Here is a 12,109-nt window from a genome sequence, read left to right as displayed (position 1 = left end):
TCGCAATGACTGAGAACCTGGCATTTCTCACGTAGCAACGAGGTTTCGCCGAGCTAGTAGCAAACGAAAAAGGAAAAGAGAAAGACAGACGAACATTTGGAGATGAATGGATTTATTCGCATTTATAAGCAGGGCAGTTTGCTGGTACGTTAAATCTGCAACTAGAGACAGTCAAACACTAACTAAAAAGTTGCGAAGATGAAGTTGCTTCTCTTTCAAATTTTCCCGTTCCACCTTAAATGGTGCCGCATTTACATTCGGCGCCTCAGTCAGAATTTAAGGTGGAATGGGAAAGTTCAGCAAGAAGCTGCCGAGTGAAAAGCAACTTCAGCCTCGCAAAACAGCCGAACGCTGAGAGATATTTTACAAGAAACTATTCAACTTTTGAGGAAAAGTTTTCTGGCGGAGATGGGAGGAAAGCGGCTATAGCTGAGCTAAAGCTAAGCAGAGTAGAGTAAATCTGCGTTTTTGTATATATTTATTAGCCTAAACTAGGACATCAGCACATACTGGACATAAAATGTTGCGAATCCCAAGGTGTTTTGATTTTTGTTGAAAGGACAAAATGTCTCTTCTTAACATTTGTGTTGTGACTCCTGACCTAACCTGGCTTTAATGCAGAGGGAGCCGGTCGGATTTCTTCATCCAGTTGTGTTTTTGTTATGTGCCGCCACAGACTGTCCGGGCGCTGCACTTACCCACTTCCAAGTTCCACCCTTTGCATTCCGTCAACATTACGTTATAAATTAAACATTTAGAAAATCGATTTTTGACGTTTGTGAATCGATTCAGAATCGTCCACGTCTGCATCGCGATGCATCTAAGAATCGATTTTTTCCCGCACCCCTAGTATCCAAGTTGGTTCCTAAGGTGTTGCTAGCCCATTGCTGTGGTATCCCAAGTGGTTGCTAAAGTGATCTTGGCTGTTGCTGTGGTATCTGAGATGGTAGCTAACATATGTGTGTACATATATGTGTGCTAGTATGTAATGTATGTCATATGTATGTTTGTGACATCATTTGTGGCAGTTACATTTAAGCTTTCTCAACATTTTGCATATCATGTCCTGTGAGGGGAAAAAGACTGATTATACAAACACTGTAAGGAACCAAACATGAAATTAGTTCAACAGCACAAGCACACTATTCCTTTGTAGTCTCTATGGTTATGCAAAGTTTTGTGGTTCTAGCTCAAAATCCTACGACCCATCAAAATGATAGCAAAAAAAAAGGATAAAATAATAAGAAGAAATATCAAACCAACGTAATAAATAAGAAATAATCAATGATAAATATTGTCTACATAGGAATCCTTGCACTGACATGACAGGTAGTTTGTCTATATGTAACGTGTAAATGTGAATCATATTCTGCAGACTTGGATCTTTATTATCCCATCAGTCATCAATTGATTAGTAAGTAGAAATACACTTGACGAGTGAGCAACCCATCATAACAGACTGATCAGTCTTCATCCAACTCATAAAACCAAAAAGAACAGCCCTAGAGCTCAGCTACAAGCCTTATTTGATACACTCAATCCAGGTGATGACAGCTTTCAGAGGCATCTGAGTATTAGAGGCAGATGTGTTGGATCTAAACTCTTCAGGATGGTAGATCTTTAGGACCAGGACTGGGCACTAATGCTTTAAACCTTTTCAAAATTACATAACTTCCGTAATAGATTCACAGTAGTTGCTGAAAAATAAGCCTTAATTTAACAAAAGCACACTCAGGGTTAAACAGTACAAAGTTTTTATTGTATATAGGGTTGAAACAGTCTGTTTTTTTCATGCAGAGATGAGCAGCTCCATCAGAGCTCCTACAGAGTGCATCCTGTAGAAGACGGTGAGCGGCTGGCCCAGATTCACAAACACGAACCACACGGAGAAACCATAAAACTGCTTCCCCACTCCACTCTCAAACTGCGGGTGGGCACCGAAGGCTGGAATCACCCATAACTGCACACAAACACACACACACACACACACAAACACACACACACACACACAGCTCCCATCAGACCTGATAGGCAGTCGGTGTTGCTGTATAAACATATCGTCGCTGTCCAATTAAAACATGTATCTCCATTTTTTGCAATTTTTACTTCTCTGCATCATTTGAGCTCAGCAGCTGTCCTTTACATTGTATGAAAATTTGTGACAATTGGACCAATACAAATGCTCCAAAATTGCTTAGAATAAAATCTCTTTCCATTAACTTACACTGAACGTTTTTGCCGTCTCCTGTGAAGTTACTTTTTTGGTGATACTGGTTTTTCTTTGGACAGCGACGATATACAGAAAACCTACTTGAAATCCCTAAAAAAACAATATTGCCCAAAGATTCATAGAATATTATCTACTGACACTTCTTCATAAACATAAGATTCTACTCTTAATAAAGTAAACCAAAATCCTGAATGATTAAGTTTTGTAATGCATGAGTCTACTATACTAATCAAGCTGTAATTTACCCATTAAACATTGAAATTGAAACATTAAAAAAAAACTTGTGCAAACAGAAATATATATCTATTATTTCCTTTTTCATTTTTCACAAGAAGGACCTTCTAGAAGGAAATACTTACAAACACGTTTCTGAAGTAAATACAAGGTCAATCAGAAACAGTGCTGGATTTGGTTTTGGAGGCAGACAGTGTTTATCTCACCAGCTGCCATATTTGTTTTTGTTTATGATAAGATAAAAAGAAAACATTCCAGTAAATGATCAACCAATACAAAGACTGAGTTCTGTTCTTTCATAGAGCTATGATACCTGGAAAAAAATGTCCAGTATATGGATATTTGGAATTAAGAGAATATATATATATATATATATATATATATATATATATATATATTATATATATATATATATGCACCTGAGATTGTTTAAAACCATTCATGTTTGTAATGGTTTAATGTAATGGTTTGTAATGGTTTAATTTGACCCTGAAAAAACATAACATATTAAATGCGCCAAAACTTTTGCACAGGCCACATTTTGTGTCTTTTATGTGTATGTTAAATTATAATAATATGTTAAATTCAGCAAATAAATATCAGTTGTGCATTAAAAGTGCAGAGGTGTGTTCTCTGTAGAGGATGTATTCACTTATTTACATTTGGCAAATCAACAAAACATGTCAACTGACCAGGGTGTTCGAACCTTTGCATACAACTGTGCATATCACGGCTGTCGGAACAAAACCTCCTATCTCCATTTTTGAAAATGCCTTTTGCCCTTTACATTGTGTGTGAATTTCATGATGAATGGACCAAAAGAAATCCCCAAAATGACATGGACAAAAGTCTGGTTCCATTGACTTACATTAAAAGTAAAGGATTTTTTCCTTCTCCTGTAAAGTTATAATTTTGGAGATATGAGGTTTTGTTCTGACCGCAGTGACATACATGTGTCTGTTGGTTGTACATAAATAAAATATGCTGGATCTGCACAGTAAAAAAGCAAACTTACAGATATCAATTGTTTTGATTTTTTTTTTCAGTAAAAGTTTTCAAGTTCCAATTCATTTATCTAACCAGGTGTTTGCTGTGTTAATTTCACCTGTGTTTGTGTCCCTGATGCAAAAGATCTCCCCCTTTCTCTCAGTAACACCTCCCTCTCTGCTCTTCATCATATTCTTACCATGATGTTGGACAAGATGAGGAAGGCGCAGATCTCCTGAATCACTCTCCTGCTCCAGCGGTGAGTGTCATGTCCTGGTTTGCCTGTAGGGGGCACTGGAGCATCACTGCTGCCTTGTAAGAATGCTTTTCCCTCAGCCTCCTCCACAACTCCTCCACCCTCCGCTCTCCTCTCCACCTGCTTTACAACAGGACATAAACCAGATCACTACATTCCTGTCATTGATGCAGGACTATCAGCACAATACGGAAGAATATACTCTTAAAAAGATGGTTCTTCATGGGTTCTTTAGTAAAGGAAATGGTTTTATGTACTATGAATACTCAAAGAACCAAAAAGGGTTCTTCTATTGTAATAATGTCAGGCTTGTAACAATAGAAAAACCCTTTTGGGTGCTATATAGAACCCTTTACATTTACATTGTTTGTACCTTGATGAACAAAAAAGTACCTGCACAGAACCTTTATTTCTAACAGTGCGTTTATGCACATTTTCCATCAGTCTCAAGAACTCTTTCATGATGTAAAGAACACTTTAATCATGCAAAAGGTTCTTTGAGTGCTAATGGTTCTATATAGAGCCATTTTCTTTGCTAAACAATCCTTGAATAACCATTTTTTAGAGTGTTCAGCACAAACATTAAAGCAATAAACCACTTTAACACCTGTAGATCTCATTAGGAAACTATCAAATACATTTAGAATCAGTCATTGTTCACCTGTTACACCATTAGATCCTTTACACTGTGATATCAAGCCATTAAAAAGCAAAACCACATGACAAAACCATCATGAAACAACAGAAACACTTAACGGTTTCCGTTTTTTTTTTTTTCAGCAGGGATATGTTTTGGTCTATACTGTTAAAGCCTATAGAAAGTTCTATAGAAGAGCTGTGTTACACACAGGTTACTGTTGGTTTCATGATGTTCATGGGCTCCGTTTAAATATTTCTACAAAGCTTCATTAAAAATCTATCAAATAAAGGCATACAGCTCCATTCAAAAGTACACTCTTAAAAAAGATGGTTCTTCAGGAGTTCTTTAGTAAAGGGAATGTTTTAGTTAGAACCATGTGTTCTATATAGAACCATTTCAGGCTTAATTGGTTCTTTCCATGGTGAAATCATTCTTCAGGTTGATGCAGAATGTGTTGTATATGGTTCTATATAGAGTCTCTATATATGGTTCTATGTAGAATCACCCAAAATGGTTCTTCTATTGTTACAAGCTTGACATCATAACAACAGAAGAACCCTTTTTTGGTGCTATATAGAACCATACACAAGACATTCTCCATCAATCCGAAAGGATTATTTCCTTGTGCAAAGAGCCATTTAAGCAGAACCATCCCTTTTACTAAAGAACCCTTTTTTCAAGAGTGTATAAAATAAATGCTAGCATTAAATTACCTACATACCTACATAGAGACACCCTGTGCAAGTTAGCCTTCAAATAAAGTGTTACTAAGAAGTGAAACTGACCTTAAAGCCAACACTTCCTTCTGGTGTTTCCTTCTCTGCTCTCTTTTGATCAGAGTGTGTGTGCAAGCTTGCGTGTGTGTGCTCTTGCAGTCCCTGGATGATAAACACGTTCTGCAGCACCAGCTCCAGCAGGCTGAGCAGTGAATATGACAGATCTAGACTCCCCAGAAGGCCTCTGGGTCCGAGAGCCAGAGCGGCCACCAGAGAGAAGTAAGAGAGGGACAGCTGGCCCAGGCCGGACCCCACCAGCAGGAGTACATCCAGACTGCGAGTTGGGTTTTTAGCAGACCCTCCCTCCTCTTTCTTGCCCCGCCCCCTTCCCTGTAGTCTCTCTTTGCGGCGGTACACCACCGTTCCTGCCAGTGAGCAAAGAGCCATGAGCGGCATCACGCCCAGGTGGAATCCGTAGAACAGCAGGAAGGCCTTGATGCGCCTCCCTCGCTGCCCCACCCACACCTGGTACAGTACGAAAATGACCACCCCGGAGATCAGCACCAGTAAACCCAGCACAGGACCAAGCAGGACGCCTCCATAGCGCACAATACGCAGGGTGATTTTTTGGGAATGACCAGAGTGAGTGCCAGTCGTGTGACGTCCCACGTTCTTCCACATGACGTAGAGCATGCAGCCTGCCAGCAGGCTGAACTCCATGTTAAAGGGGTACAGGACCTCGTAGCCTTTCCGCAGAGCGGAGCACGCTGGCTGTCTGCCACAGTGGCAGCCTGTGGCGTTGCCGTCGTCCAGATCTAAAAAAATAAACACACAGTAAATAAATATTTAACTGTAAATAAAATTTACAGTTTACAAATTTACATTGCAGTAATCAACTTGAATCCTTTGAGTTTGACATGCCTGGACTAGAGGATGGCTAATACAAACTGTACATCAACAGACTGACTACACTGTCTAACTGTAGAGACGGCAAGGTGGAGCTACGAGAGGGTTTTCACAAAAAAATCACAAAAAGTGAGTTAATAATCAAAAGCCTTTGCAGAGGGAGCAATGTACCTAACTCTGCTCTGAAGATGTGCTGCTTGTACTCTCTCTCCATCTCGATCTCCATGTGAACAGAATCTTCTGTTACTGCACTCAACCATAACAAGATATCTGTGCACAAAATCACCATCAGTCCTGACCTGAAACATACATACATACACCATTTGTTGGCATAGTTGCGTGAATTAAACTGATGATTTAGCATAGACAGTCCAGGCCATCTCATCAGGATCTTACCAACACTTCAGGCCGGCTTCCCAGATATGGCTTAAGCTTAGTCCTATTGCAGTGGCAACGGTGAACATCATTGGGAATTCTTTTAGTCTAGTCTTAGGCTTAATCTGGGTGTGGTGATCTGTCAGTTTATTTCTAAAATCACAGTGAAGACAGAGGGCCATTCAGAGTGGACAGAGGTACCTGGTGAGGATCCTGTGTTTGTGGATGCAGTCTTTGGAGTGAGCCCACAGCAGATAGGTCTGTAGGAAGAGAAGATCAAGATCAATGTTTTATTTCTTCTTTTCTTGTTCTATCCCTGCTGCTTGGTTGCTGAATTGCACTGTTTAATATTTAATATGTTTTTAATATGAGTTTATCTGCTTTATGGACCATTCTACTAAATTAGTTCAAACTGTGGTTTCACAGCAAAAAAACAATAAAAAACTATTCAGAAACTATTCAAAACAATTCAGTATATTTACAAGGATTATATTATGATCCATTTAAACATAAGGCATTAATAGAGATAGTAATACATATTCATCATATGAAAACAGGGTACGTTCTGTTGGGCGGTGTCCCAAACTCTAACCCCTAAATTTACACTTGTGAAAATAATACTTGCATATTTTTTGATTGTTTGTTTTAATGTTGTTTTTTTAAGGTCTTTCTGATTTTTTAAAGAGAAGTAGAAAGATTTCGATTTATTGCAAGTAAATAAATCCTGTCCTACACAAAGAGTTGTGGTCTGTAGGTGGAGCCTAATTTTAGCCACACCCCTGCATTTTAGAGCAGGAAGTAAGACTGCATCCCTGTCCCTCATGGCCACATGGTGAGAAGATAGATCCCATTCTTTTAACGTAAATGTGTCCCAATGTCTGAAAATCAGTGTGGAACTGTAAGGGTTCAGCCGGCCCCACCTGCTGCCAGCAGAGGGCGACAGCGGCATGGGGCCATAACTTCAGGGAACTGCAATTCCCAGAAGTCCGCGGGCTGATTAGGCCCAACGCGACACACCTGCGGACTCCTCTACTTAAGGCCGTGGCAAAGAGTGGTGTTTTTCACACCTTTGTAGAGGGGTGACCGGTACGGTACTTAGTGTCGTTAAAGAAAAGAAAATAAAAGAAAAGCAAAGAAAAGAGGGCTGAGAAAAGAAAAGAAAAGAGGGCTGAGAAAAGGAAAGAAATTGCCCCAAAACTAAAGAGCAAACACCTCAAACAAAGTCTACCTTCCCTTCATTTTTACAGGGGAGGTGTATTTTGTTTTCTCTTTTATTTCACCTTTCTAGTTCAACCTTTGTTTGAGCACGCTGTGTTTCTTTTGTTTGACGTTTCCTGCTTTTTCATTTCCCCCTTCCTTTTAGGTGTCAGCCTGGTCGAGCCTGGTTCAGGGTCACCTCAGTTATAACGTTTTCAAACTCACAATCCAGTGCCCCAATAAATGCATTTATCCCTCTTTCTATCTGTTTCCATTTCTGCACTTGGGTCCGCCTCCCCGCCGTCCCGTAACAGGAACATTAAGAATTGTCACTCCCGAAACACATGATTTCTGCAATTAAAGAAACTTTTTTTGTGTTTTAATAAAAATATTATCATTTTATGTGTGTACAGCCATTCAAAGCTATATTTGCTTGTCATGTACTGGCTAGCATTTTTGAGTTCTGCTCAAAATTAGTTAAAATTGTCACTACTGTAACATTTCTGTAATGGTATGATTGATATGGTAATGACAGAATGCGATGTTTAATCATTGCTTTATAAAAAATAAACATAATTAAGACATAAGTTCATTCAAAGCAAAATGATTTTAGTCTGAAGTCCAAGTCAGTTAATAGTCCAAAGTGTGTTTTCCTCTCTGACTTTGAACCAATCGGTAAAGTGATCCATATAGATCATTCTATATATGCATCTAAGGAAACGCCAAGTTAAGTGTCCTCTGTCAAAAAGAATAGTTATCGCATCTAATCTAATCTGAAAGAACAGTAAAGACGTTTCACATCAATAGTACAATGTAGTCATACTGTACTGAGGTTTAACTGTGATCTCCATTATTCAGAAACTACCACTAATCTCTTAAAGAAACTAAAGCTGTGCTGGTTCAGTCAGACAGTGCAGTGAGACAGTTCAGTGAGACAGTGTGAGGCACAGCTGAGATTCATTTTCCATTTCCGTTCACTTTACAGAATCAAGGTAATAATTCATTGGAAGCCAAACTGTTTCATTATCTAGATAAATAGATGTCTTGTTTGTATTTTAAAATCCTCCAGCCAGATAGTTATTTACCTACTTTACTAATTTATATGATAACTGTGGCAATAAAATCAGTAACTGTCTCGTTCTAGCGTTCATTCATTAACTGCAGTTTGTCCAATAGCATGTTCTTCTTGCCTTTGTCTGTTTGATTTTGTTAGGTTATAGTTACAGTTCAACTTGGTTAAATTATGGTTAGAATATGTTTAGATGACGCAACGGTCAGACTATCATACTATATATCATATTATGGTTAGATTACGATTAGGTGATACTATGGTTAGATTGTGATTAAATGATATTATGGTTAGATTATGGCTAGATTATGATTAGATGATTAAATGATATTATGGTTAGATTATGATTAGATGATTAAATGATATTATGGTTTGATTATGGCTAGATTATGATTAGATGATGATTAAATCATATGGTTATATTGTGGTTAGATTACGATTAGGTGATACTACAGTTAGATTGTGGTTAGATTATGATTAGCTGATGCTACAGTTAGATTATGGTTAGATTATGATTAGGTGATGCTACGGTTATATTATGGTCAGATAATGATTAGATGATACCATGCATAGATTATTGTTAAAACTGCTGACCTGCAGGCTGAGGAAGGGGGTCTGGATGAACGGTAAAAGAACTTTAGCAGATGGCCGACACTCCTTCATCAGAATATTGTGAGTCATCATAAACACACAGAGCAGTAAACTGAAGCCTGCAAAGAGCATTAACACCACTGTGGCACACACACACACACACACATACATACACACATACATACACATGCACACAACCCTGGATCAGAGAAGAAAGCAGGGGATATATTGTCACTGTCCAAAATAAACATGTATCGCTATTTTTTTCCATTTTTTTTTGTACATCATGTCAGCACAGCAGCTGCCCTTTACATAGTCTGAAAAGTTCACAATGAATGGACCAATAGAAATGCTCCAAAATTACTTGGAAATCTCTTTACCTTAACTTACATTAAAAGTAAAGAATGTTTTTGTTCTTTCCTGTAAAGTTTCTATTTCCTTTTTTTTGTTTGTTTGTAACATTGTTGCTGATAGAACAAAACCCTTTATGTCCAAAGTGATAAACTTACAGGAGAAGGCAAAAAAAAATACTTTTATTGTAGGTGCTTTTACCCAAGTAATTTTGGACCATTTCTAGTTATGTCCATTCTTAATTAAGTTAATGTACAATATAATGTAGAGGGTAACTCCCATAATTTTTTTGGGCACACCCAGCTTTTCGTTAGAGCAAATGGCAAATGTGCATTAGTTTGCATTGAATTACTATTTTGCATGCATTTTACATTTTTTATCGTTTCAGCAGTTTAAACTCTCTTTGGGCAGAAAGAGCTGAAATTGTCAAACCCTTTGTTAAAACCTGCCCTTTTTAACAGTAAAGATGTGCTATGCGCTAATCATTTGCTTCATCATCATCAAACTGTCTTCCGTCTAGTACTTTCTAGCACATTTTAAATCAAAGTGTCCTCAAATGTTGGCTTTAAATATAAGTTTCATGTGGCTTACCGGTGACAGTGGGGCCCCCTGCATGGTGGTCAGTGTGAGGGGGTAATCCAGGCTGTTTGCGTGCCCATAGCAGGTACCACAGCATCCACACCAGGCTCAGCCCCATCAGCAGCAGAAGGAACACCTCAGGCTCCTGGTGCTGTAAGCCTGCAGGGTGAAAAGCATCACCGGCCACCAGGGCGGCGCCCAGCAGCACCACATTCAGCCCCAGAAGCCCTGAGATGAGTCTACGGCCAGTGGGAACCCAGAGCAGCACAGAGTCCTGATCACCACCCACAACGTCCAAATGACCATCAGTCTTCTCACAGTCTTCATCATCATCTACATCATCCACACAACCACCAGCCTTCTTGTGGTCTTCATCACTGACCACAACATCCAAACGGTCTATACCTTTCTCACAGTCTTTCAGTTTATTCAGCTTCATTCCTTCACTTTCTCCACTTCTTGCCTCCATTCTTCTTTCTTTCCTTCTTTCTTTCTCTTTGTTTTAATCCTTTCTTTAATTCTTCCTTTCTATCTACCTACCTGTCTATGTACCTTTCACCACTTACTCCTTCTGCTGCTCTGTTTCTCTTAGGAGAGGCATGCAGTAACTTGTGTGGTGACTCACTCTGGTCCTGAGTGACCGTGACAGTAGTGGGCGTGTCTGTTTGTGCTCAGGTAGATTTGGGTGTGCTTGAAGCAGGTAAATATTCACATACAAACTTACAATGACCTGATTTATGTGACTCTGTTTTTGCCTTAAAGGCCCTGGTTCAGTTAAGGCCAACTACCAGCTATTGTGCAGGTGTGCTTTTACACTGACTTTCAATTTGGGGACATGCAGCTTCTCAATGTCCACTTTTTTAGCATTTCATTTTTTTCCCCTTGAGGTTTACGTATAATGTTTGTGTGGTTTTATGTATCAAAAACAGTCACAGTTCATTTTTACATGACGTTGCTGGGAGTTTTTTGTTTGTATGTTTGTTTATTTGTTTCACAGAATATTGAAAAGCCAGCTGTCTTTCACAGCAACCCAGCAGTGATTTCAGAATGATATACAGAGTTACAGATACTGTCCACCCAAATTTTGTGCACTCCCAGCTTTCCAAACGTTTTTTTTTAAATGAATATGCCTGATTTCTTTATCAGTTTGCAATGACTTAGTGTGTTACACTTATTCATATGTTTATTAGGACAACTGAATGTGCTTTTAACAATAGTTTGGTAAAGAGAACTGTCAAATAATGTTTTAAATCCTGCTCTTTATATCAAAAAAGACACCAAAAGATTGACACAAAGCTGAAAAGTAACAGTGAAAATCAAAATCTACTCAAGAACTTTGAAAAGAAGGCAGGTGTTATCAAACTGAGTCTGTTCTGTGAGGAATAGTTTTGAGATGTTTGCTGAATGTGTCTGTATGTGTTTGTGAACTGTGTGACTTTAGGCTGTGCATTTATTACAGCCTGCACCAGTCACCAATGTGGATAACAGCTCGCTCTCTCTCTCTCTCTCTCTCTCTCTCTCCCTTCTTTCCTTCTTTCTCTCTCTCTCCCCCACTCTCTTCATGTCAATATGTTAAATTCAGTAAATAAACTCTAACTGTGCATTAAACTGTGCAGAGGTGTGTTCTCTAGGATATGAACTTCTACTAAACATTGTACATTTATGAGGACCTGAGGTTCCACCCTGTAGTGGACTGTGACTTCACCACACCAGCACAGCAAAGGCCATCTTATCAACAAGTAAATGTTTAATGTCTGCATTTCTGCATGAGGTTTGTGTTTTTTTTTTTATGTTATTTCATCGTATCAGCATTGACCTTGACACCTAAATTAACCCAGAGGAAAATACAAAAATAATCATATTTTTTTAGCACTTGTGATTTTTGTAACTCCTTCAAATTCTGGTAATGAGTTTTCAGTATGACATTTCTAATTCAAAAATAGGCTCAGAAAATATGCTGAGAGAAGATACACATGTT

At 38.7% G+C, this 12,109-nt stretch overlaps 1 protein-coding gene across 2 annotated transcripts; it reads right to left on the bottom strand.

The window, feature by feature from the left end:
• Nucleotides 1–1,737: 1,737 nt before the first annotated feature.
• LOC118809049 (proton channel OTOP3-like) lies at nt 1,738–10,724 on the bottom strand. Of its 2 annotated transcripts, none has more exons than XM_036571983.1 (7): nt 10,144–10,724; nt 9,205–9,341; nt 6,546–6,604; nt 6,141–6,268; nt 5,133–5,878; nt 3,651–3,830; nt 1,738–1,960 (listed from the first exon to the last, which is right to left on the bottom strand). In XM_036571983.1, the coding sequence occupies exons 1-7, from the start codon at nt 10,598–10,600 to the stop codon at nt 1,790–1,792; spliced, it is 1,878 nt and encodes a 625-aa protein (XP_036427876.1). In that variant the 5' UTR covers nt 10,601–10,724; the 3' UTR covers nt 1,738–1,789. The 2 variants fall into 2 exon arrangements, with proteins under 2 accessions (XP_036427876.1, XP_036427877.1); XM_036571984.1 differs by having other exon boundaries at nt 3,651–3,827.
• Between the last annotated feature and the right edge of the window lie 1,385 nt (nt 10,725–12,109).

Source organism: Colossoma macropomum, unplaced genomic scaffold (genome assembly GCF_904425465.1).
Source record: "Colossoma macropomum unplaced genomic scaffold, Colossoma_macropomum, whole genome shotgun sequence".
NCBI classification, from domain to species: domain Eukaryota; kingdom Metazoa; phylum Chordata; class Actinopteri; order Characiformes; family Serrasalmidae; genus Colossoma; species Colossoma macropomum.
The sequence above is the reverse complement of the archived record's forward strand: the minus strand, read 5'-3'. Positions and strand labels throughout refer to the sequence as shown.

Coding starts and splice junctions, on each gene's coding strand:
- LOC118809049 (XM_036571983.1), bottom strand. CDS start 10,600: ATGGAGGCAAGAAGTGGAGAAAGTGAAGGAATGAAGCTGAATAAACTG. Junction 9,342..10,143: donor AGGGGGCCCCACTGTCACCG/GTAAGCCACATG, acceptor TGTGTGCCACAG/TGGTGTTAATGCTCTTTGCA. Junction 1,961..3,650: donor TCATCTTGTCCAACATCATG/GTAAGAATATGA, acceptor GTTTGTGTGCAG/TTATGGGTGATTCCAGCCTT.